Genomic DNA, 27,983 nt, shown 5'->3' on the forward strand with positions numbered 1-27,983 from the left:
CAACCAGTGATCCTAGACTCGATTCTTCTGCTGCAAGGAACATTGGTGGAAAAATTGGTGAAACTTAAACAGGCCTGTGAATTAAATGGTAGTTTATCAGTGTGAATTTCCTGATTTTGATGGCTGTATTCGAACTGTGAAATAAAACGTCTGCAGGACTGACACAGCTTTTGAGGATGATGGGGCACCATGTCAGCAACTTCCAAATGGTTCAAGAAAATGTTCTGTAAATTTGGCAAACTTTGAGATTGTTTCAAAATAAAAATTATGTTTAGTATAAAAAATGCAATTGATAATCGTTTCTGCAGTCAAGAGCTCAAGAGATCATAGCATGCCCCACTTCTCCCTCCCCCTTCCAGTAAACAATACACTGTCAAATGAGGAGGGCAGCATGGGTGAAAATGAAATATCTAAATCAGGGGTTGGCACAGTTTTTCTGTAAAGGGTCAGAGAGTAACTATTTTAGACTTCAAGGGATGATCTCTGTTGCAACTATTCAGTTCTGCTATTGCAGTACAAAAAATAGCCAGAAACGATATACTGACGAGGGTGGCTGTATTCCAATATAACTATTTGACACTGAAGTTTGAATTTCACATAATCTCCATGTGTTACAAGATAGTCCTCCCCTGTTCCCCAATCATTTAAGAATGTAAAGCTCATCCTTAGTTCATACAAAAACTGGTAGTCTGGTCAATGGGTCTTAGTTTGCCAATCTCTGCTTTAGATTTTAAGATGGCCTTTAGATGTCACACCATTAAACAGATTCGTAAATAGTCTGTAAGTATTTACAAGAAGAACTAGAGAATTTTATGGGGGAGACTATCAAGGTACAGGTGAATGAATGTTACAGAATGAACACACCATGTTGGAAGATCGCTGACCCATTTTGGCTCTTAGTTATACACATTTCTTCTCTCAGGTGATGCCTACATCCAAGCCCGCCCCAACACACATACAAACCCCCATCCTTTGGAGGGTTTGGGGTCAGGTGAAGCTCACTTGATGTTAAAAGTAAGTAATTTGTTTCAAAAGTCTTGCCATAAAAATGTTCTTACCTTGGTGTAATGAAGGAACCTGATACAGATGTGCTTCTACAGTTTTAATCTAGCAAGAATCACCAGTTGGGTTTTTAAAAGAGGGCTAGAGGAGCTCAGTTAGTTAAGCATGTCCTTTTGGTTCAGATCATGGTCTCGGGGTCCTGGAATCAAGTTCTGCATCAGGCTCTCTGCTCAGCAGGGCGTCTGCTTCTCTCTCTCCCTCTACTCCTGGCTCATGCTCTATCTCAAATAAATAAAATCTTTAAAAGAAAAAGGGCTAGAAACAATATCACAATATTACATTTCAAAAGTTTAGGGACTAGTAGAATAAATTAGGAGGAAGACAGAGTGGAACCTAATAGTTAATTGGAAAAGAAAATGAAAAAACAAGTAAGACTCATTAATTATATATCAGCTGAGGTTCTGAGTCTAGAAAATGATGGCTTTGCTAATTTAAAAAAGGCAATATGTGAGGGGTGGTTAATTCGTGAAGAAGAGTTCTAAGATACCTGATTTCTAACAATCTTAAAACCACCTAAATTTAAAGATTCAGAACTCTTCCAAATACTCATTGGGACATTTGAATAAATGTTTTATCTTCTCCAACATCTTAGCAATATATTTCAAAGAATATAATTGGCATATAATTGGAAAATACCTATGACTTTTGTTAGTAATTAAAATCAACAAGCATGAAGGGGTGCCTGGGTGGCTCAGTCAGTTAAGTGTCCGACTCTTGGTTTCGGCTCAGGTCATGATCTCATGGGTCGTGAGGTCATGCCCCGCATGGGACTCTCCACTCAGCCAGGAGTCTGCTTGAGATTGTCTCCCTTCTGCCCCTCCCCACCTCTCTAAAATAAATAAATACATCTTAAAAAAAAAAAAGAAAAAATCAATAAGCATGAAGATCACTGTGACTTTATAAACTCCTAGTGAGCGTTTTTCATGAAGTCACCATAAGGTTTTCATAAAAATCACTTTTTCCAAAAGAAACTCACACAAAGAATGAGACTTATTACTGACATTGGAAAGCAGCAGTTCTGAGGTGGGGAAGGACATGGTGGCTTCCCCTCAAGAGTTCAGAAGCCCTGGTGGCAGGGAAATAAAGTCGTTCACAGAAGAAAGGCACCATGCAACACAAACTGGAAGACTTTTTGAGCAAGAGAAACACCACTGACCACAACCACGCACTGCCAAACTCTGAAAATGAATTTATTAAGGTCCAATTAGTAAGTTTTTAATTTCAAAAAGTCCAGAATATACTCACATGAAAGTCCAAGTTCACTTCATTCACTTCCCACATAAAATGCTTTGTATTTTGTAAAAAGAATGTGCAAACACCTTTCTAACTGGCTCCCCATGTTCTTTTCACTGTGGGCACCTTACAAGTCTGCCCTCTGCTCAAATGCTGACTGAACGCACTTCTTCCTTCCTAGACAAAACAATTCTACTGGACATCTTTCTCTTAAACATACTCCCAACGTTCCCATACCTGCTTCATGACTGGGACTTTACTGGTTACTTATTATAACAAATTGGTGCAATAACTAGTTCATCTGGACAATCCATTGAACAGATATCACCTACGATGGTGGCAGTCTATTGGAGGTGATTCCGAAGGAATACACAGTATCCAGTCACATACCAACACACTCAACCCATTTGCTACAGGAGGGTCTCGAGCCATTTAAATGAAGATCCTTTATTCACTTGGTATGTTTCATTTCTTTGCATTGTCTTCACCTCTACATTACAGTTGTGGCTACCAAGAGCTGGAAATTGGCTCCTTGGACAAAATTTGGGATTGCTAGACATATTAATTAGGGCGTCCTGGTTATTTGTGACAACTGTTTCCAGTCCATCTGTGATATAAAAAGAAGTCACTCTCAACTCAAGTGACCACTGCATTTCCTATGTAAAACGGCAACTTAAGTAGCTTTCCTCTCAACTGCCACTCCTGTGGTGCAAAGCAGGAAATCCCTTTTTAGAAAAGGTAAGAGCATAAAAAGACATTTCACATTTAAAAAAGAAAATCCTTCATGGGAATATGTCCTAAGTAAATAATCAATTACATGGACAAAGTTTTATGTACACAGAATTTCTGCAACGTTATTTATAACAGCGAAAATTAGAAATGACCTAAGTAGCCAACAATGTGGGAACGGTTAAATAAACGGAGTTGCATCCATTAAGTGGAATATTGTATAGCCATTAAAATTATGTTTTTATAAAATTTTTAATGCCATAGGAAATTGTGACAACTCTGCAGTGGAAGAAAAACACTGGTTATAAAATTGTTTACGTATGATGCCAATTACATAAAAAGGTATATAATATACATAGAGGCATACACAAGGGGAAAAGCTGTTAACGGTGGTTACTTCTGGGTTGTGATATTACCAGTAATTATTTTTTTCTCTTTTATACATTTCTGTATTTTTCAAGTTTTCTACAATGACTATGTATTATTTTATAATACAGAAAAACACAGGCTATTAAAACATTCCTCTGATGTACTGATAATTAGAATGCACTTGGAGATTATAAATATGTGGGAACAATAGTACTGCATTTCATCTCCAGTAACTTTTTTTTAGAGTACATATTCTTTTGGTAATAAATTTACATTCCCGGTTTTAGATGTGTTATAACACTTTGATAAAAAGGTAATATTAGAGCACTGTTTCATAGCCTAAACAAATACTGGCTTTGACATCTAGGTTCTTCTATGTCCTAGAAGATTTAAAATTTTTAATACCCTTTTTATCTTTTTAAGTAAGGCATACTGCATACATACATTACATGCATGCTTTCTAAAAAATAATTCTAATTTACAGTTTCCCTACATAAGGAAAAAAAATGGAGTTAATGATAGTTTAAAAACAGCCTATAGTCTTATCCATCACAAGCATGCTGACAGGCATAAACATGTTTATTAAATGAAATGTATCGTTTAGAAATAAAAAAAAAGGGAAGCCTGTATGTAGAAGAAGTTGTGGATTCAATTAGTCAGAATTTATTCTGACTTGCACCAAACCACACAAAATCTTTTGAAGTCTAGTTAGTGTAGTCTAAATGGACACTCCAGAGTCTGTTTATGAATTCCATTGCAAGATCTTCACTTTCTACTTTCAAAAGGAAGGGGGATCAGGATGAGGGTGGTCACATAAGCTAATTTGCAACATCTCTCAAGTCTTGTTGGGTCTAGGAACAAATACTGCCATTGGTTAGTGTTTAAGTACACGAGTTTATTTTTCCTCTCTCTCTCACACCCCACACCTTGCCCTGGCATCTGGGTAGGGGGAGGCTGTTCATCCCTCAATCAAGGATGGCTGGCTTCTCATCTTAGTTGCCTTTCTAAACCACAGAGTGGTCATTGCTGTGAACTCCGGCCAAGATGGTGTGGTTGAGGGAGGAAGCTGAGCGGTCAGAGCCTTCCGTGGGGCCGCTGGTGCTGTCACTGCGCTGGCAGCAGAGGATCTGTCTGAAGGTGGCGCTCATCTCCTTGTCGCGGTAGGAGTAGATGATGGGGTTCATGGCGGAGTTGAACTCAGCGAGCAGAAGGAAAAACTTCTCGTAGGCCAGGACATCACACTGAGGACAGCACACATCGAGAAGTAACAGGACCAACCCAGGAGTCCAGCAGATGATAAAGGCACCTACAAAGACAGGGATCAAGAAGATTTTCAAAAAGAAGAACAGAAAAAAATACATAATTATGAAGCAAGCAACCGTAATGTGAAATGACTTCAGTTCAATGTAAAAATGCTGAGATTCAAAGCCACCGGATCATCATCTGAAATGAAATGCTAATTTTCGGAGTGGGGGGGGGGAGAACAGAAGAAAGTTTTAATGTTAAAATAATTTATAGAATCTCACTGATTCAGACCCTACTAAAATTTGAGTATTTACAAGACAATGATGATCATTACTTTGAGCAAAGCTTAGCAACTGAGATATGAATGACTGCATTGGGTATACACACCTCAACACCTACAAGGGGGGGGGGGGGTTTCAGCAGTATAATGTTGTTTTAGGGCAAAAAGTAAGTCTGTGACAAATGCCCCTTAATGTTTAATTAAGGAATATTTTCTGAATTCAGGTTGAATGGACCCAAATCCTTGCTTTGTTATTTAAAAAACTGGGTGATGGGGCACCTGGGTGGCTCAGTGGTTGAGCGTCTGCCTTTGGCTCAGGTCATGATCCTGGGTCCTGGGATCCAGTCCCGCATTAGGCTCCCTAGAGGGAGCCTGCTTCTCCCTCTGCCTATGTCTCTGCCTCTCTATGTCTCTCATGAATAAATAAAATCTTTAAAAAAAAATAAAAATAAAAATAAAAAAATAACTGGGTGAATTTAGGCAATTATTTTCTTCCGTTTTCTGACGTGGAAAAAGAGAACTTATATTTAGCTCATCAGGTTTGGTGTAAGGAGTAAATGAGTGCTAAGAAAATAATTGTTATGTATTTTAGCAATGACAACAATAATACTGTTTTTATCTGCTCAGCATCATATTTCCAGCGATATGACGGATGTTTACTTTTTATTCAACCATCCCTGAAAAGATGCTGTTCTGTATGCTTTAAAAAATACTAACTCACTGAATCTGCACAACACCATATGAGAGAGAAACCATTATCCCTTCAAATGAAGGGACTGAGAAAACACTATATTGTATTTCTGCTCCCTGGACTTCATAAAACCTTATTTATTTATTTATTTATTTTTAATAATAAATTTATTTTTTATTGGTGTTCAATTTGCCAACATACAGAATAAGACCCAGTGCTCATCCCATCAAGTGCCCCCCTCAGTGCCCGTCACCCATTGACCCCCACCCCCCACCCTCCTCCCCTTCCACCACCCCTAGTTCCTTTCCCAGAGTTAGGAGTCTTTATGTTCTGTCTCCCTTTCTGATATTTCCTACCAATTTCTTCTCCCTTCCCTTCTATTCCTTTTCACTATTATTTATATTCCCCAAATGAATGAGAACATATAATGTTTGTCCTTCTCTGATTGACTCATTTCAAACCTAAATAATTTAAACCAAATTTTATGCTTTAGCTGTTTCATTACTTTAGATCAACTTTTCCTTTCCTCCGAACCATACTGAATTGTTAAGATCTTACTAGAACTGTCCAAAAGCATGGAAATACAGACTATATTCTTAATTTCAGTTGACTTTGTTCCTAAAATCACTCATTTGGCTCCCAGGGAAAATGGAAATTGTGAAACAGCACTAAAATCTACCTTGTTATTCCAGGATCTGCTGTCGGCCAAGAGGACACGGGTCAGCAGAACCGGTGGGCACCATCGCCTCCCCTTACAGCTTCACCCCATATATATAACCAGGCTCCACGGGAAACACACGGTGAACACGGATGACCACTGAAGTGCAACTGCATCTTCAGACTGCAATGGCATTGGCCTCAGTAGATTCAGGCTTGGACTGGGGTCGTGGATTTGGACTAGCCTCAAGGAGTGAGTTTTGTAAAATGTAAACACATGAGATTTAGTCTCCAAAAACAGCCCCGTTTTAAATGCGAGCTTTCTTCCTTGAACCTATTCCGCAGGGAAATGAAAATAAAGGAGGAAAGTACCCTCCTCAAGCTCTTTGTTCGAAAACACAAATGTGTATTGGTTTTCAACTGCTGTTCACTTTGAAGACTGTCCAAGGTACTTCATTTTCTATTAAATACAATACCTTAGACTTGCCTTAGATAGAAAGAAAAAAATATTTCAAATATCAGGAGATAATAGCCAAGGACCTATTTGAACTTCAAGTAAAAATGTTAATAAAGCATTCATTCCAAGTCCTTGAATTTCCTTGCTTGAAAATCACTCAGAAAGCTAAACATAAAGGGAAGTCAAAGGAATGCCTCTTGGGTTTCAGAAATAATGCATTATTCATTGAGAAGCCAGGAAGGGAATGATTCTCAGGGTGGAAAATGCTTGGATGGAAAATGCATGGTCCCATTATTCCATTTACTTGGAAACTAAAAACACGCAGGCCCTTCATGAATGGGAGAGCATTCTTGCAAGTTTCCTTTCCCTTTCTTTTATCAAAGCTCTAATTGAACTCAAAATCAGAGCTTGATTAGATACCAGCAACATGCATCTCAACAGATTTATTTTAAATAAAATGATCTTTTTCTCCTCCCGGGCAGCAGAAGGGAACATCTTTATTCTCATAGACTTTAAGTGACTGCATTCAGCTATGGGTCATTTGTTGTTTAAGAATTTCTTCCATTTTTTAAATTAAAAAAGAGCAAGATCTTTTCAATAAAAGCCAGAGTCTCAGAAACTAACCCTTGGGTCTTACTTTTAGACCAAAAAAAAAAAAAAAAAAAAAAAAGGAGGCAAGAAGATTTGTTTGATCAGAGACAGGAAGTGGGAAACACCAGGCTGATACAGGAGCTAATACATGCGGACACTTCATTGAGGAACTTGGAATCATCTCCCTTCTTCACTGAAAGCAACTGTTTTTAGTACTGTGATCAAGCCCAACCCACAGTCCCAATACTCTGGTTCTTCAAGACTCGATGGAGTCATTTGAGGCTACTCACAGTACAGGCCTCAAAAATCAACATCTAAAACCAATCACACAGTTTTCCAGTATTTTCTCTTCCCTTCTCTTTCACGGAGGTGCCAACGACCAAACTGACCAAAAATGAAGATGGACTACGGATATGGAACAAAGGTGCTGAGGCTTCTAAACAACAGTGAGTGGGGGTGCCTAGCTGGCTCGGTCAGTAGAGCGTGCAACTCTTGATCTTGGGATTGTAAATTTGGGCCCCACGTTGGATGCAGAGATTATTTAAAAATAAAATCTTTTAAAAAAATAGACAGTGAGTGTGAATGTTACAAAATCAAGTTTGCTCAAAGTATGGGTTTACCCCCAGGCTTCTAAAACCAAAAACTACATAAACCCAGGCCCCTATAAGTAATAAGTAGCCAACCATAATTCAATTGGGTGATAGGACTTGAGACATGGATTATGGACCCTATCAACTTAATCTGTAGAAACTCAAGTGCATACCTGTAGCAGGTTAGTAAGAGTAAAAAGGATTTCCATCTCCGTGTCGGTAAAGTAGAAAAGTGACAGCACCCTGTCTACTCCACAGGGTGTGGTGAGAATCACATTAAGGCAAGACATGTAAAAGCTCTCTATACACCGTGCATCTACTTGACTATACTACCTATAGCCATTGTGGGTAGCACGAGAGAAGGCTGATGGAGAGCACACTACCAGAGCAGATTTCCTCTAAGGGCAGAATGTGGAAACACATTTTGGACTGTAGAAAACCTGGCATTTCAAAAAGTTCTAATGACACCACCTCGACTCTAAGAGATTCCAAGGACTTGCTGTTGAGTATAAGGAGGATAAGAAGAAGAAAAAGGGAGGGAATGCAGAGAAGCATGGGAGCCCTAAATCACCTTGGAGGTTCTCCTGTGTCAACTCAATGCCTATACCAAGATGGCAAATGAAATGATGTGATGCTCAGTGGGGACACTGCTTTCCAGAACATTTCTGATGGACATAGTCCCATAGACCAAGGCCTAAAACCAAGGTATCATATGCAACAGTAGGAAAGTAAGAGGAAGTATAAGTAGTTTATAGTTATTGTAACGTCTGTCATGAAGGCCTGTGTATCTGGCTAAGACATTTGAAATTTCTCCAGGGTGGCACACTAGTTCTCAGGCCCGGCCACATTTTGCAACAACCCATGGGAGATTATAAGAACCATCTCACCTACTTCCCCCATAAGATTTTAATGTCATTGGCCTCACTGCAGAACACAATAATAGAATGGAAGAAGAAAATAAACTGGATTAGAATCATGACAGAAACACTGGATGTTTCCAAATTCGAGAAGGGAAATGATGAAAGTCTGAATCATGGCAATGGCAACGTGGATGAATAGGAAAGGATCAGTAGAGTATTTAGGAGATGGAGTGCATGAAATGGGTAAGGTACAAAGAGTCCCAATTTCCAGGGGGGTGAAGGAAAAACAATGCTATATTTCACTGAAGGAGGAACCACAGGAAAAAGGGCTGATCGGGGTTTCTGGGGGAAGATGAGGAGACTAGGGATGATGAGTGCGAGTTTCCCCATCTGTGGTCTTGAGGCACCTGCCAGACTTCAGATGCAGATGTCTTAAGGGCATGGTAGGCTCATGGCAAGTAGAGTCCTGGAAAACTGTCTCCCAGAAAGCTGAACAAGAGTGGTTACCTTCTGCACTATTTGTCCATGTTACAAGTAACTCAGGTAGCTGGATACTCAAAAAATATCCCTGGGTTAGAATAAAATAGCTGAAGTTACTCTCCTCTTAGAACAAGCTTCATTCCTTTCTTACGCATCTGTCAAATCAATCTGTGAGGGCTCCGATGCCCACAAAGATGGAAGAAGAGGTGCTGGAATGTAGACGTGAAAGTCAGGGGGGAAGGAGGCTGTTTTGGAACAACAGGTCACAGCTGCAGAACCAGATCACATTACCACACCTTCCCTCAAATCTACACAACCTCACCGGCTGAATAATGCTTACCATCTGGTCCCACAATTAGAGTCTTTTTTTCCTAGAGTGACTTTTCCCTAACGAGCTGAACTTTGCTTACATATGGAACATAAGAATCAACGTGAAAGAGAGAAAACCTTTGACAGAGAAGGCGGCTAGGGAAAGAGCCCAAGTTTTTGACAAAGGAAAACCAGAAAACATTTCCAGTCTGGCTGGCAAATTTTGTGTTTTTACCCCAAAACCAGACAGCCCACAGATCTAAAACAAGTCAAGGTTAACCCAGTTCCATACCAGGGTTGTGTTCAAGTCAACCTCTTCGTCGGCCTCTCTCTTCTTGTTTCTCCAAGGATCTAAGAAACAGTCTAATCTCAGAGGCTTGTGGTAGAGGCTGAAGGGGAAAATAAATGTTCAAATACATGCACTCCTTCCATTGCCACTAAATTGTGCATGGGTATCTTGGGATCCCCAAATTCCATCCAATTTCTGTAGTTATATTATGATTTCTGCTATTAAGGAACACATAAACAATATGGCTAAGAAATCCTTCTAAACTATGTATCATCTTAAAAGAGGCTGTTAGATAACAGACCACAGATAAAAAAGCTTTTTCTTAGGTCTAGCAGTCGAGGGGTCACTGCAATTGAGATGTAAACGACTTTCTGAAATTAAAGTTTTTTTCTGAAAGAATAAACTCGACCCTTTATAAAATCCATTTCCTAGAACACCGAGAAGATAAAATTAATACACTTCTGCTTCTTCATGGTCAAAGCAAATGCTTCATACATTGAAAGTTGCATGATTTCATTCATCGTGCGAGGTACTCCAATGTTTCCTTCACTCCCGAGAGCAACATTTATCCTTTAAGGAAGGATATGAGCAACATACAGATCTTGGGGTGCCTGGCTGGCTCAGTGCGTGGAGCTTGCAACTCTTGATCTCTGGGTTATGAGTTCGAGCCCCACTCTGGGTGTAGAGGTTACACAAAAATAAAATCTTAAAAATAACAACAGCAACATATAGACCTCAGAGCAGAATGTATTATTCATTACGTTTTCTTTTGAATATTGCTGGATAAAAGTTTTAGCTAAACTGTCTTTAGCAACACAACAACTGGCTCTCCCACACACAGAGAATGCCAACACTGCTTCGCTTGGAGTATTTTACACTCTCCTTCACGCTAAACTACTGAGTACATACACATACCTACGCCCCCCCATCCTACAACAGACTGTCAATCTCATCCTGCAACTGGACATGGGAAAGCATATGCTGCAGCAGCTTGCATGCCAGTGTCACCTCTTACAGAAGAACATCTGTGCTTGACAACAGTGAGTAGAAACCACTTCTCCACGGCTACAACCCTAGCCAAGTAAGCAATACCTTTCATCTGCCTATTGCAACAGGCTCCTAACCAATTCCTCTTCCTCCATGCCTCTTCCCTAAAGCTTGCACAGAAGAGCCAAAATGATCTTTCATAAGTGTAAGTCAATTCATATTACATCACTTTCCTGCTTAAAATCCTACGAAAGCTTTCTTCTTGAACCCCTTACCGTGATCCGTAATGCCCCATAGGACTGGCGGCTCATCCCTCATTGCCTAGATTCTAATCACACATGCCAAGCTCATTCTGGTCTCAGGGCCTCTGCGTTGACGCCTTCTTTACCTAGGAACACTCCTTCTGTAGATCCTCACGTCTACTTACTTACTATTAAATATTGCTTCCTCAAAAGCTACCCCTGGTTATTCTAATGCTGCACACCTTCCCCACTACACTCTTTCCTATCTTGTCATCTCTGTACTGCTTATCTATAGACCCAAAAATCTCTTATTGATTTAACATGTTTATTTTCTATCTTCCTTCAATGAGAATGTCAGCCTTGTAAAGGAAGTAAATGTCGTCTCCGTCACGTCTGGATCTCTTGCACCTAGAACAGTAGCTGCCTACGGTGGACAATCAATGTGTCTGTCACACAAAAGTCACATATAACTGCCCAATAGACATATCCAAAACAAGGAAAATTAATTAGCAATAAGGTCACTGAGTAAGGTTTGGAAAATAAACACTGATGCCAACAGGATGCAAGGTCTTTCTCTGATTGGGTTCTACAGTGCATTCAAGAGGGAATGAGGTGGACCCTGGAGGCAAAAGTCTTACCACATATGCATTTGTTACTGTAGCATAAAACTAGTCTACTGCTAACAATCCTGATGGATACCAGATTATCTATGGAATCTTCTGAGTTCTGGAGAAACATGTTGGGTTTATGCATTGGGTTAATGCAATACCCATGTTGCTGCCCTGGATCCTGCAGGAGCTACCTAGAAAAAATCACTAATCAACCTGGCCCAGCTTTGTGTTAATCCCTCAGGATTCAAAGTTCCATGTAGGGGCATAAGAGAGGCCATGATTAAGTCTCATACCCACACCCTAGCTATCAGGGAATAGGGAGAGAGAATATATTCTATCCCTTGGCATATAATTTCTTACTATCCTTCTTATACTTCTAATCACTTATCATCATAATCAGCATTCATGCATAATACTCAATGTGAATATTCACAACACTTTTCCAAGTGTCATACCTGTATTGGTGTGTTGTTTTCATATGTTTGTGTCCTGATAATTTATAACAGGCTGCTTACCTCAAAGAAGATCCATAATTTATGAGAGGATAAGGATAATTCTCATTAACCTAATTTTTCTTCCCAGCGTAGTATATCAGCTGCTTTCCTTTCAGCGATTGATGTCTAAAGAATGGTCTGAAGCTAAGTCCTTGAATTATTACATCTTTTTTTCCCTTTATGGAAAGTTTGAAAAAATGTAGAAAAATATAAATAGGAAATTTTAAAAATTACTTAGGAGTCCTGCAGTCTAGAGATACTTTAGTATGTGATCTTGTACTTTTATTAAAGTGTTGCTTCTTTTAAATTCTAAATGTGTGCCTTCTTTTCTGATTGCATAGGAAATTAACATGGAATGACTGTTTATTAGTGATGGGGAAGCGAATTAGATCTTTTATCTTTAGGAACATTATTTTGTTATCTGATTGGTGTTTATATATAGGGATGTGCCCTAATTTGGTCAATACAATGTCCTCTTGAATCTGTGAGAACATTAACTATAATTTATTTGAAGCTGCTTTTTGTTTCCTGGAATACATCTGTTTCAGTGTAAGATACTGCAATAAATGCAAAATCCACTGCAGGGACACCACACTTCAGGGAATGTGTATTTATGATGCAGAAGACTTTCCTGAATAGGGGACTCCCTTGGGAAGTAAATTGCCATCAAAGCCAGCTTTGTCCTAACCCTAAAATACCCAGTGATGCCATCTAATAGGTAGGCTAAATACGTGTTAAACAATCACATGGGGAGAAGCGTGCTTCTCTGAACGTTCTTATCTATGAACAGTGAATACGAGGTTGCAATAATGTTTAAATAAAACAGAAATAGCATGGCCATCTCGTTAGCTCCAAATTCAAAGAAATCAAGAGACAGCTAGCAAACTAAAAATGCACTGAGTTATATGTCCTTACACATCCAAGGCCATAGCCATAGCCATACCCCACTTCCAGCTATAGCTAATACTCTCTGAGAGTAGTATACGACCCATCAGCACACAAAACAGGAAATGGTTAAATTTACTTTTAATAAAACCAATACATATTAAACTATGTTAAAATGGATCACCATCTCTCCCTTTCCTCCCTAAACATGTTTTCTGATTTCTACCCAGCTCTTTTCTGGAGTGAACAAGCCGAGGATAAGACTGGCTCACCAGAGCATTACCATAAACAGTGCTCCTCCAAACGCCTACCAAAGCATTTTCTTGTGAGTGCTTACTATTCTCAAATGACAGATTTTAAGCTTATACAAATATAATTTATAAATATGCACACATGTATACTATGAATGCATACATAACACATGTGTGTATATACTTGTGTGTGTGTGTGTGTGTGTGTGTATATATATATATATATATATATTCATACCCACATCCAGAACAGTCATTGCATTTTAGTGTCTTTAAAAAAAAGAGAGATATTTATTTTCTTTTACACACAGTAAACTTGAGACCCAAACAAAGAAGGATGCCACTTAACATATTCTTTACATTGAAAATAATTCACCATTCTCAGAACAGTGAAATCTGTTTTGCCTTCTGAACCTAATGGTTGCAAATTTTTTTAAAAAGCAAACTTCACCCCTTATTTTAAAAATAATAAATCTTAAATCTCACTGAAAATCAATGTTGTCAACTCCAGACCAACATCAACTAACTCAGAAAGTGATACTAAACATATCGCATGACTGTGGTCCAGCTGTTTCCAAGGTAATTTGAATAATATTTATTCCTTTAAAAAGATAAATAAAATCCACCCCCCAGAATCTTTCCCTAGCAAAAGTTCAACATAAACAAGGAATTTATAATTGGTTTTACAACATAAACAGGGATTTATAATTGGTTTTGCAACGTATTTAATTTTTAGCTATGAGTTAAGATTCTCCCAAAATGACGCAAGTCTGAAAAATGAGTACTAAAATCTGGTTGAAAATATTCACAGAATGTAGCTGATGATAGTATCCTATGGATTTCATTTCTTTACAGTTCATGAACTACTGGCACGGATCAGCAAGATATGTATTACTCAAGAGACAAACTCCGAGGACAAAGAAATGTGATAACAATTTCATTTATAATTCACTTCCTTACAAACAAAATGGGGGAAAATATTTAACCTAAAAGCAAATTCAGAAAATTTTGTGAAATATTCTTGCAACCCAAAATGTTTCAAAGTTATACGTATATATGGACAGCCCGGGTGGCTCAGCAGTTTAGCACCACCTTCGGCCCAGGGCGTGACCCTGGGGTCCCAGGATCGAGTCCCACGTCAGGCTCCCTGTATGGGGCCTGCTTCTCCCTCTGCCTGTGTCTCTGCCTCTCTCTGTCTCTCATGAATAAATAGATAAAATCTTTTAAAAAAATTATACATGTATAAATATATATTGTATATATACTTTTTTTTTAAAAAAGTCAAACAACATGAAAAGAAGAACAGCAGAGACAGTAAATATAATTGTTCTTTTTAATATTGGCTAGCCCTCCTACAGTGGCTGAATGTTCTGGATTGATATTTACGAAGCACAGATTCTTGGCAGAAGAGGAGGGAGACACAGTCTGTTCTGCTAGAATATGATAGCTGTGTGCCTATGATACCTCTCATTATCAAAAACTTTTAAGTCTGAAAAACAAGCTGTAAAAGCAATCACTCAATTGGGAAGCGGGTATTTAGGTTAAAGAGCTCCAGATTTAAAATCATAAGCATATTTTCCTACATGAATTTCAATTATTTTAACTACAAATTCAGAGCAAAACATTGGTTGCTGGAAACTAACAAAACTAAGATTAAATATCACAAAGCAAATTCTAAGACATAAATCCCAAACAAAAGTCTATCAGTTCTAAAGCATTCAAAATAAACTACAACAGGGATCCCTGGGTGGCGCAGCGGTTTGGCGCCTGCCTTTGGCCCAGGGCGCGATCCTGCAGACCCGGGATCGAATCCCACGTCGGGCTCCCGGTGCATGGAGCCTGCTTCTCCTTCTGCCTATGTCTCTGCCTCTCTCTCTCTCTCTCTCTCTCTCTCTGTGTGTGTGACTATCATAAATAAATAAAAATTAAAAAAAAAAGAAAATTTAAAAAATTCAAAATAAACTACAATAATATCACTTCTGGGAATTTGTCGCACAGACTTACACACAATTGCGCATGTGCAAGGAATTATTTGGAGCATTATTTTTCAGTTTAATTCCAGTATAGTTTGATTCCAATATAACATACAGTGTTATATTAGTTTCAGGTGTACATTATAGTGATTAAAAAACTCTATACATGACCCAGTGCTCATCGTGGTAAGTGTCCTCTTAATTCCCATCATCTATTTCATCCATCCACACCCCTACACCCCCTCTGGTAATCATCAGTTTGTTCCCTGTAATTAAGACTATTTCTTGGTTTGTCTTTTTTTTTTTTTATTCGTTCGTTTTTTAATTTCACCTACAGATAAAATCATATGGTATTTGTCTTTCTCTGACTGACTTCACTTAGCATTATACCCTCCACCTCCATCCATGTTGTTACAAATGGCAAGATTTCATTCTCTTTCATGGCTGAGTAATAGTCTATTGTATATATGCACACCACATCTTCTTCATCCATCAATAAACCGATGGTCATTTGGGCTGCTTCCAAAATTTGGCTACTGTAAATAATGTTACAATAAACATAAGGGGGCATTCTCTTTTCAAATTAGTGTTTTCATATTCTTTGGGTTAATACCCAGTAGTGGAATTACTGGATTATGTGGTATTTTTAGTTTTTTGAGGAACCTCCATACTGTTTTCTGCAGTGGCCATATCAGTTTGCATTCCCACCAACAGTGCATGGGGGTTTCTTTTTCCCCAAATCATCACCAACACTTGTTGTTTTTCAGTGTTGTTTATTTTTAAAAATAAGAAATAGTCTAGGTCATCACAAGTAGAAAAGTAAATTATATTGTATTCATAAAGTGGAATCCTTTTCAACTTTTTAAAGTTATTAAGATATTCTATCCTGACTGATACCAAATGATCTCCAAGATATGTTGTCAAGTAAAAAAAAAAAAAGATAAAGAAAAATACGTATAATATGCCATCAATTGTGCTTTAACAGCAACCAAAAAAGCATGTGCAAGCTCAAACACAGATACCCTATAATAAGACCCAATTAAAGCTACCAATAAATTTAAAAAGCATTTAGAACATGAAATTATAAAAATGATGCTTAAATGTTTTATTTGAACTCAAAATACCAATATGTATTCATTTGCCAATCCTTTAATATAGAGCCAAGACTTTATATGTGAATTTGGGTCTGCTAATTGGAGCTCTGTAACATCTTCCACACAAAGCCACACCAATAAAAGCATCACACATTACTTCCAAATTGGCTCCTTCAAAGTGGAGTCAGAACTTTAAAATTCTTGTAAAGCAGTTTGAGTACAAAAATCTTGCAGATTTTTTATGGTTTCTCCAAACTTCGAGTTGTTCTCATCAGCAAATCTAAAGCAATTTCTTTTTGCAACTTGCTGTCATTAAATATTAACAAAATATCCACCTCAGTTTTCCCAGAAACATCTTGTTGTATTCATTTTTATTCAATACTGTAATACTTAATTAGTTACACTATTATTAGAATTACTTGGCATAAACAGCATCAGGAGCAAAAATGAATTGGAGCTGAATTACTTGGTTTTGAGGCTACAGTCTACTGGCTTTTTTATTCATCTAAGTATATGTGTGCGTACTATATGCCAGGTACCATCCTTGGTACTGGGGATGCCACAGTGAATCCGGAAGAAAGAAATCTCTCCTCTCATTGAGCTTAGGTTCTAGAAGGGATGTGAAAGACAACAAAATACACAAAATCGCTTACAGAGGGGGATGGCATTTGTAGACTGGGGGAGCAGGTGTGGAAGCAAGGAGTGCAGCTGGAGGCTCATATAGAAATCTAGACAAGAGACAATGATGGCTTTGAACATGGGAAGGTGATCACGGATGTACGCTGATGGTAACACTTATCTATGTTGCTAAGAGAATGGATGCTGGAGAGAGAGAGAGAGAGAGAGAGAGAGAGAGAGAGGAGTCAGGAAGCCTGCAAGCAACTGAAATAAAGGACTGAGTGCCAAGGAGGTCACTGATAATAGGTCAGTGGGTCTTGAGAATGGAAGACCGACTGGAGAAGATTTGAGAGCAAACAGGAGAAATTGGATATGGCAGGCTTAGACAATACTTTTACACAGTTTTGTTGTGAATAGGAGAAAAGGGACTGTTGGCATTAATATGTTTTAGAAAGTTTTTGTTAACTATCATGTTGGTTAAGATGGAGTTACTGGGTCTATACTGTGTGTGTATATACATATGTGCACACCCACCCATACATATACATATATATACTCATATATATAAGCTCATATATGTACAGAGTATTTTTAGAATGCTACATCAAGCATTGATTACTATCAATTATATATAAAGAGTATGTGCTTTAAATACGTGCAGTTTGTTATATGCTAATTAGCCTTCAGTAAGGGTAGAAAAATGGCTGGGAAGGAGGAGGAAAAGTGATTGAGATTGAGAAAGAGATTGACCAAGACTAGTACTGACCATCTTTAGTTTCTTTTTCCCATCCACTGGCGGGAAGCCTATGTCTGGCCTGCTCAAGACCATGCAGTTACCTTCGTGGCACAGGCTTCATCCCAGGGTGGCCCCTGGTGATCCAGCACTGCCTGTGGCTCGGTGGGTGAGCTTTCTGATCCAGAAATGAAATGTTAGCAAGCCCTTCTGACTTCAGAATGAAAGCACATCAGTGTTAAATATGATGTTCTTATCTTAAAAAGAGTAGCTAGCAGACTGGGGGAAGATTTAAAACCCTATTAAAGACAGGATGAGTAATAAATAAATGGGCACACCCATGCACTGTTGACAGGAAAGTCACTTGACAATCTTTTTGAAGGGCAATTTGGCAATGCCTAAATTTAAAATGTCCTCTTCTCTCTAACAAGTCCAAACTGTATCAACCAGAAATACTTGAAGCAGCAAATAAAACTGTGAATATTTGTGATGGTATAAAACCAGCAATTTCGACCTCCATCAATAGTATACATAAGTGGAGTAGTAAACAGCCATCACACAGGCATTGCTGCGTGTAGGTATTTATCCACATAGGAAGACAGGCCAACTATACACCCATGAAGTTCTAGAACACTCTGTTCCATTTAGCATAAAGTTCCAAGGGGTACTTATGTGCATTCATACTCTACACACATTACAAAAGGTCTAGAAAGACACACGTCAAATTGTTAACAGCGGTTCCCTCGAAGGCTCAGGGTGGTGGTAGTACAGATTTTAAATTTTAACGGAAATATTTTTGCAATTTTCAGGTTTTTTATAAGGAGCATATTTAATAATTTTTTTAAAAGATCTTATTTATTGATTCATGAGAGATACAGAGAAAGAGGCAGAGACACAGAGGGAGAAGCAGGCTGCAGGGAGCCCAACGTGGGACTTGATCCCGAGACCCCAGGATCATGACCTGAGCGGAAGGCAGACACTCAACTGCTTAGCCACGCACGCATCCTGCATATTTAATAATTAAGGGAAGAGGCGCCAATATTCAGGCTTATTCCCCTGGCACTCAAGAAGTTAGCTCTTGGGCAGGAACACAGATTGAAGTTTCTTTGGGATAAAACTTTTTTCAACCTCCCAGGCTGTGTGACTTGGAGGACCTGAAGGGTAGACAGGTCCATATTTCAGTGGACAAAAGAGATAGGCCTGAGGTCGCACAGGGTTTCTTTCCCTGACTAGTGGTGTGATGTTGGGACAGCTTCTCCAACTTTGCAGAGTCTTAATTTCCTTCTGTGTCAAATGGGGAAAACTACTTTCAGGAGAACTGTGAGATCTGAAGGAGCCTGCCCGCCTCCCCACTCTTCCTCCCTCCTGCAGGAAAAACCCAAGAAATAAATCTACAAGAAATAGAGATATTTGCAGTGAACTATTATTGGTTCTCCAGGCCTGAAGTAGCAAAGTGGGGAGCTGCATCCCCTGTTACGTCTTCGCTGTAGCCAGAGAATGACCACCAGACCAGAAGACCGTCACCCCCGTCCTCCTCCTCCTGTTTGAGAAATTTCTGAAGGCACCACACCAGCATTTTTAAAAAATATTCTATTTATTTATAAAATAAATAAATAGTGTTCTCTCTCCCAAGAGCACAATTTCTTGAGAGAACACAAGCAGGGAGAGCAGCAGCAGACAGAAAGGGAGAAGCAGGCTCCCCATCGAGCAAGGAACCCAACTTGGGGCTCGATCCCAGGACCCTGAGATCATGACCTGAGCTGAAGCCGCCACTGAGCTACCCAGGTTCCCCCCACCAGCATTTCTTGATAGGCTCTCATATTTTAGGGCCAGTCCTCCTTCTACTTTAGGTTGAAAGTATTTTCTTTTAGTTTCTTACTTTTAGACCCTATCTCATTTGAAAAAGAATCTGAGCTAAGAGACAAATGACTACAAATTAAAGGATTTTTGCTTTTACTGGGCTTCAGACAGAGAACAATGGCCATACAGTAAAAACAAAAAACAAAACAAAACAAAAAATCACCTCAGCCTGCTATGCTGTTCTAGGGTTCTGGAAAAAGATGAAATCCTGGCTCTGGAAAGCCTGAGAAGACAGTAAAAAAAAGTGCTGTTCTGCTCCGAGCATGCTCAGAGCTCTGGTGCAGGGGCAACTGCCTACAGCCCAGCCAGTGGAGCTTCTGAGCAGCTTGCTCCAAGTTTCTCTGGGGCAGACACTGGGGCCAGGTTACTTGACAGTGTGGGCCCACAGTCAAGACAAACTGGACTGAGATGACCCCCTTTGTCACCCCCTCTACCCCCCACCCGCCCAGTCAAAGCCTAAGACAGAGGCCAGATTCCTAGCTGGGAAACTGGAGGAGACTGTTTTTTAATGACAGGGTCTGACCCAGCTGAGCGGTTTGAGGAAAACAGATAAGGCAGGGAGAGAACTTCTTTAGGGAGTGGACATAGGCCTCACATTTCTGTTTTCTCTCAGGTTACAGTTTGGGAGGGCATGGTGGGGACTTATTAGGCAGTATAAGCCAGGAGTGCGGTGCTTGGTGTAGGAGGTGCTCCAGCCTCCTCTGTGGGCTTGAACCCCACCCTCCTGAAACAGTTGGGGTGGCTGGTAGCGGGTGAGTACTGAGGGAATTCTAGCCCAGGCTAGTTTTGGCTAAGGGAGGGAGGGAACAGATAAAAAATAATTTTCCTAAGAGAGCAGCAGCAGCATCCAACCAAATGAGGCTGAGAGGGGGTTCATGTTCACTTTGTTGGGAATGGAAGGGAACCTTTGAACCACCCTGGTGGACCCTCCTCTTGCTCTTCCCACATTTACCCACCTACTTCATAGACATTTCTCAAAGATCCTAATCAGATAGTCACAGAGAGAATAATGCCATCAGAGAAGATACAAGCTGTGTCGATTCATTTGCCTACCTATAGCTCCAAAGAGTTATTAGTCATATGTCTGCTCCAGTTTACCCTGGAGAGAGCAATGGGCTTTTCCAATTTAATTCAGGGACAGGATGCTAATGAGGAGCCTCAAGTCCAATTTGTAATTCGTCTTGTTACCACTTAAGATTTAAAACTCTGCAGATACCTTCTAGGGCTCTCCTTTTTCATAAATATTACCAATCGCTTCCTGTTAATAAACCTTTATTTTTCAGACACCTGCTATATTTTCCGGTCTTTTGTGGTCTTCTGAACTTAACTACATAAAATGTTTGAGGTGCAATTATACCTTTTAAATGTATTTTTACACCGGATCTTTTATAATGCCTGATTGAACTTATAAGGAGCAACCCATGCATGGAACATTATAAAGGTATCTCAGAATGTGAAATTAAGTATTTGATTGTTTTTTAATTCCCCATCGTGTACCATGGTACAATGTGGAAAGTAACTACATTTAGGCAGGGAAGAAAAACAAAGCAAAGTATCTGCAAGAATTGCACAGTAAGAAGGAATACAAGACTAGAAAGTTCCAAATAGATGAAACTATAATAGTAAAACAAGAGTGAGGTTGGCAGATTGAAGGCTTCTAGAGTCTACATGAATATTTAACAAAGACATAATATTTAAACATGGCTTAGAAGTTGGGGGTTGGGTTCAGTAACTTGTATATCAACATGCAACTTTTTAATCAGGAAGAAACATTTTTCCCTACATCCCACCTTCCCATCCTATAACACTCTTAGCATGTTTACAAAGCACCGATGGATCAGAATTGCAAACAGGTCACAGAGGGAGAAAACTCTGCATTAGTGCCATCTGTTTGAGAACGGAAGGTCATTTAGTTCTCTCTTCCATGTTATGGGCACCTGTGTTCTTCAATGGAGAGCATTTCCATCACACTTTGAGAATCAGAAGACATAGGTAGAAGCAAAAAGACAACTAGAGAATTAATTCTAGCAAGACAGAGACATTGAGGATACCTAGAAAGAAAAAGAACTTGGTATTCACTAAAATCAGCTTTTTTTCTTCTTCTTCTTTAAGCAGATACCCACACTACGCTCACCAATGAGGCAATTTCTTTTTTTTTTTTTTTAAGATTTTATTTATTTATTCATGAGAGACACAGGGGGGAGGGCAGAGACACAGGCAGAGGGAGAAACAGGTTCCATGCAGGAAGCCCAATGTGGGACTCGATCCTGGGTTTCCAGGATCATGCCCTAGGATGAAGGTGGTGCTAAACCGCTGAGCCACCCAGACTGCCCAGTGATGCAATTTCTATACCACAATTGTTGAATTTGACAACTTTAGAATTATTTCATAAAGATAATATAGAATCTTCAATCACAAATTTTTTGAAGGGTGATTTAATGGGAAGAAACAAGAGATTCAAGAAATCCTAATCAGACTTGTAGTCTGAGACAAGCCATATCTCCCTGGCCTCACACATACATTTCAGAAGCTGAAATAACTGATAACTGATAACTCTTAATCACTTCTGTGACATCAACTCCTCAAGAGTCCAGTCAAAGCCATGGCCCCTATCCTCAGCAGGAATAATGTCCTAAAACAACATTTTGCTTATAAGTCTAGGCAATCCATACAAAAATCTCTGGATCAAATTATTTTTCCCAGTGCTAGTTACACTTTCAGGGATTAAAAAAAGTTCAGTTTTGTCTAGTAGCTGTCAATTGCAGAACTATGACATCGAAGAATTAATATAATTCGGCCCCTGTATTCATCTACATGGAAAGTAAAAATTCTTTAAGTTGATATGTGCAAAGAGACATTAACTTAAATCTAACTTCAATACTAGTATTGTAGTAAGGGCTTCCACCTCTCCACCTATTTACTCCTTGCTTCCCTCATCCCACCCCGCCACAGACAGAAAGAGTCCACAAGAGAGGCAGTATAAAGCTATAAAAAGAATATTACATTTAAAATGAAAATAAAAAAAATGAAAATAGCTGGATTTAAGAGGTTTTAAGAGTTATGAGGCACTCAAGGATCACCGCACACTTATGAGATAAAGATAATGAAGTCTCCAAGAGAGGTCTTCAGTGTTGCCCTTTCCATAAAATACAAGCCAAAGCCCCTCCTTCGTCTTACTCTTAACTTCTCTGAGTCTCCGTTTCCTTATTTGCAAAAGGAAGATCACTTACAGCCTGAATAGTCTAAGGCTAATTAAACTCAAAGTTTAATTTTCTCCTTTTCTATAGAATTCTTATTTATGCTATAAGCTACAATACTCAAAATATCAGGTCTTCCATGTGGTGTATGTGACCTTAACTCCAAAACAACCTACGAATGTTTTCATCGCATTAGTGCAAAGAAAGAACAATTCCTTGTAGTCTCAACTGTCATAGAAAGTAACAGATTTTGATTTATACCAAAAAACCTGATAACCCTCAGGTGACTCAGACAAACATTAGGCAATTTTTTTTAATGCAACACAAATTATTCCATCACAACAAATGATGATTCTGGAGATGTTTGCAATTAATATTAAGAATGGAGAAGGCTGGGGGGTACCTGGGCAGCTCAGTTCGTTGGGCATCTGGCTCTTGATTTTGACCTAGGTGATGATCTCAGAGTGTTGAGATCAAGCCCTGTGTCTGGCTTTGCACTGAGTGTGGTGCCTGCTTGAGATTCTCTCTCCCTCTTCTCTTTCTTCCCAACCCCTTCATGCACACTCTCTCTTAAAACGGAAAAAAAAAAAAAAAAGGAAAACCAGACACCTGAGTAGCTCAGTGGCTGAGCATTTGCCTTTGGCTCAGGGCATGATCCCAGGGTCCAGGATCGAGTCCCACATCAGATCAGGCTCCCTGCGAGAAGCCTGCTTCTCCCTCTGCCTGTGTCTCTCATGAATAAATAACATCTTTAAAAAAAAAAAAGAGGAAAAAAAGAATGAAAAGGTTTGCTACATTTCATTACAGAGAAAAATCTGAATATGGGATACATACATACATATGCATTCTCTTCTTCACATCATGAAATCACTAGCAACCTTCAATTCACAATGAAATTTTCAGTGGTTTGAAAAGGCTATATTTTTTCATAGTTGAAACTCTAGGAAATGCCCAAATTAAATTATAAAGTAAAAGATGAAAATAGCCATTCTTCGGGTTGAAAGGAAAACAACCTACACTGTTTGGAAATTAGTTCAACAAAATTCAAGCCAGAAACAATAATACCAAGCAGCTATTTTGTGCAGGACGATGTGTTAAGTGTCTTTGCAGTTGGAATGCAGAGATGAAATAAGACATAGTTCTGGCTTAAAGAGCTTAAAGAGCTTAGAAACAGAGGTTGGAAAGAAGTCTCAAAAGAGAAGCAGCAGAGGGAGGAACATAGAAGGAGAAGAGAGATGAAACAAGGAAGCAAGAGAAAGTCATGTAGCAGGGCACTTTTCAAACTTACACATGCATATGAAATCACCTGAGAATCTTATTAAAATACAGATTCTAATTTAATAGGTCTGGGAGTCTGCATTTCTAACACCTCCCAGATATTGTTAATTTTATTTGTCCACATATAATTCCTTGGGTAGCAAGGGTCTAGAAGACCCTGGCACCCAACAGAACTTTCTGTGATAGATAAGTTCTACATCAGAGCTATCCAATATGGCAGCCATGAGGCAGTGTGACTAGTGAGCGCTTGAAATATGACAAATATGACAGAGAAGCTATTTAAAATTTGATTTCAATGAATTTAAATAATCACATGCCTTAACAGACACCCTATTGGACAGTGCAGGTCTAGACTTGGCAGTTAATTTAGAGCAAACTGCATGGTGCAGCCTGCTTTGAGTAGGTAAATCAACCTAATTCAGGATTTCTCAACCTGAGCTAATGATATTTTGGATGGATAATGCTTTCCTGGGCAGGGGGGCAGGGGAGTGTGGAGGTGGTCTTTCCATTGTAAGATGTTTAGCAGCATCTCTGGACTCTACCCACTAGGTGCCAGTAGTATTCCCCAGTCATGAAAATAAAAAATCTTCAGACACTGTCAAATGTCCTCAGGGGGACAAAATCAGCGGTCTAGATAATGCTTTTATACAGAAATTTATAGAAAATGAACAGCAACATCCTTAAAAGTAACCCAGTATTTCTAATAATTTTTCTATTGCTGCCATGACAAATTACTGCAAACTCAGCGGTGCAAAATAACACAAATTTATTATATTATAGGTCTAGAGGTCAGAAGTCTGAGATGGGCTAAAATCAAATGGTTGGCAGGGCTGGCTATCTTTCTGGGGCTCTAGGGGAGAAACGGTTTCCTTGACTCTTCCACCTTTCAGAGGCCGCCTGTGTTCCTTGGCTCATAGACCCTTTCTCCATATCCAAACCAACAAACAATCTAGCATGATTGCTTCCTTTTAAGGTCCTTAACTTAATCACAACTGCAAAATCCCTTTTGCCATGCAAGGGGGACATGTTTACAGATTCTGTGAAGAAGGGTATGGATATCCTTGGTGGGACACTTTTCTTACTACTATAGAACTAAAATGAAAGCTGAGAACAGTAAAAAAATCTCATACCTAAAATAATTTAAGATAAAGTCTTCCTCTAATGTCCTACAAAACTGTGACTGTATTCTGTGCTGAAAACACTTTCCTATCTCGAAATAGCATTTTCTATTTACATAAAGATTTGTCGAAGTATCAAAATTTTCCAATTTTGATGTTACAGTTCTCACATACTGTTTCATGCCTCCCTGACCCTGTTGAGATCATTAGTATAAAATTACATTTTTAATAACCAAATAAGTATCATTCACTTCTAAATCTTTGCATTATGTCTAGAACTTGAGAATTCTATTTGTGTATGTATATAGTTAGGTCTTAGTCCATTTGTGCTACTGTGACAAAATACCACAAGCTAGGTAGGTTATAAACAACAAAAAATTATTTCTCATGGTTTTGGAGGCTGCAAATTTAAGATCAGGGTGCCAGCATGATTAAGTTTTGGTGAGAACCTTTTTCCAGGATGCAGATTGCCAACTTCTCAATTGTATTCTCATATGGTAAGAGAGACTAGAGAGCTCAGTGGGGTCTCTTTTATAAGGGCACTAATCTCACCCATGGATGGAAGCTCCATCCTTATGGCCCAAGCACCTCCCAAAGACCCCACACCTCCTAATACCATCACCTTGAGGTGGGGTGGATTTCAACACATCACTTTGAGAAGGGCACATTCAAATTATAGCAGTTATATTTCCTACCTTTTTAAATACCCCTAAACTTGTCATTTCTCTTAAAAGTAAAAGGAATATTTGGTTATGTGAACCCTTATCCAAAATGTCCATCAGCAACTTTTTTTTGTATGTTTTAGACTTTTGCTTATATGTGCCAAGGGCTGGGGCATCTTCACTTATAGAACAACTAGTGACTAAGGTAATTAGTTATCATTCATAAAAATTGTTAAACAAATCCTTTCTTCAATCTGTTCTTACAAATTGCTCTTCAGAGGAAAAGCCTACATCCGCTCAACTGTTTCTGAATTAGAGGAGTGGTGAGGAATAAACAAAGCCAGATGGCATTTACACTTAAAGTTTCTTTCCCTTCTTGAGTTTGATGTACAAGATTCAAGGAATTGTCTTTAAAAGCCCATTTTCCCAGGCTTGAGAAGTTAAGCGTGGTGAGGTCAACAAGAGGCGATTAGGAGGAAGGTAGAGGAAGAAGTGGTGGCCTAAGGATAGAGCATCTGCTGACTCACTTTCCCACCACAAAGAGTGGCCAAATGAAACTGAGGCTTCGATTTAACTGTTCTTCCACACTCTCAAAAGTATGAGAACTTCCATTCACAGAAGCCTATGATGGCAGCATGATTACAGAAGTGGAGGGGGGTGGGGGGAGGATAGATTGTGTTGTTTCATTTACAGGGAACCACGAGAGGCAGAAATGTAAAGAAATAAAGTACTTTGGCAGAAATGAAGCCACTGACCAAATTCATTTTTTTCTATTACAAGTAGTCTTAAGGGGTTCCTCCCAACCCCACAATGTCCCCTAGTAAGACTTCTGGTCCAGACAAGGTGGCATACACAATTTTCTCCCTGTGGTTTCCAGCTAAGTATAAACACAAACCCTGGGAGGAAAACCCTAAGAGGCAATAGTTAAAAAAAAAAAAAAAAAAAACTAACAACAACAACAATAAAAAAACACCTCTGAAATGCAGGAAAAGGAAAGTGAACTGGTTAGAGACCCTAAGATTGAATGGTCTTGCAACCTCCCACCTAACAGGAGAAAGCCAACCAAGTCCAGGTTTTCCACAGTCCCAACCTAGCAACAGAAGGCAGCCCAGCAAGGATTGAACAGTCCCAAGGCCACCAAGCTAACCAGTGGCCCTGGCGAGGGGATGAATCAGAAGCTCCATGGACAATATGGCCAAAATGTCCATATACAATGAAAAAAAAATCACACATCATACCAAAAACTAGGAAAATCACTACATGATTGAGAAAAGAATCAATGGATACCAACAGAGATGAATCAGATGTTAGAATTATTGGCATCCTTGTCAAAGGATTTGGCATTTGATGTCAAAGTCATCAAAAAATGCTTCGATATACAGCTACAAATTCTTTAGAACAACTCTAAAAATAGAAACATCACAGCAAAGAACTAGAAGTTATAAGAAAGGACTGAATTGAAATTATAAATATGTGATAACAAGAATAAACTTAGTGGGTTCAATGGTAGAGATGACAGAGAACAGATATCAATGAGCCTGATAATCAATAGACTCTGCTGAATTTGAACAACAGAGAGAAAATAGACTAAACCAAATAAAACCAATGGCAGGAACTGGGACAATAAGACGCAACATTCTTCTATATCATGAGTCCCAGAAGGACAGAACAAAGAGAGTTTAAAAGACTATTAGAGGGATCCCTGGGTGGCGCAGCAGTTTGGCGCCTGCCTTTGGCCCAGGGCGCAATCCTGGATACCTGGGATCGAATCCCACATCGGGCTCCCGGTGCATGGAGCCTGCTTCTCCCTCTGCCTGTGTCTCTGCCTCTCTCTCTCTCTCTCTCTCTCTCTCTGTGACTATCCTAAATAAATAAAAATTAAAAATAAATAAATAAATAAAAGACTATTAGAAGAATCAATGAGGATGCCTGGGTGGCTCAGTGGTTGAGCACCTGCCCCTGGCTCAGGGCGTGATCCACAGTCTCAGGATTGAGTCCCACGTCAGACTCCCTGCCTGGAGCCTGCTTCTCACTCTGCCTTTCTCTCTCTTGTGTCTTTCATGAATAAATAAAATCTTAAAAAAAAAAGAAGAAGAAGAAGAACCAATGGTTTAAACTTTCCAAACTGCATGAAACTA

At 39.2% G+C, this 27,983-nt stretch overlaps 1 protein-coding gene across 6 annotated transcripts in view; it reads right to left on the reverse strand.

The window, feature by feature from the left end:
- Window positions 1-2,231: 2,231 nt before the first annotated feature.
- The window catches only part of LPAR1 (lysophosphatidic acid receptor 1), a 131,611-nt gene continuing 105,859 nt past the window's right edge, over window positions 2,232-27,983 (reverse strand). For all 6 annotated transcript variants that reach the window (XM_077912883.1, XM_077912884.1, XM_077912882.1 and 3 more), the window contains exon 4: window positions 2,232-4,699. In XM_077912883.1, coding sequence (XP_077769009.1) covers window positions 4,398-4,699 — 302 coding nt within the window. In that variant the 3' untranslated portion in view covers window positions 2,232-4,397. The remainder of the gene's footprint in view (window positions 4,700-27,983) is intronic.

This window comes from Canis aureus, chromosome 10 (assembly GCF_053574225.1).
Source record: "Canis aureus isolate CA01 chromosome 10, VMU_Caureus_v.1.0, whole genome shotgun sequence".
NCBI lineage: Eukaryota > Metazoa > Chordata > Mammalia > Carnivora > Canidae > Canis > Canis aureus.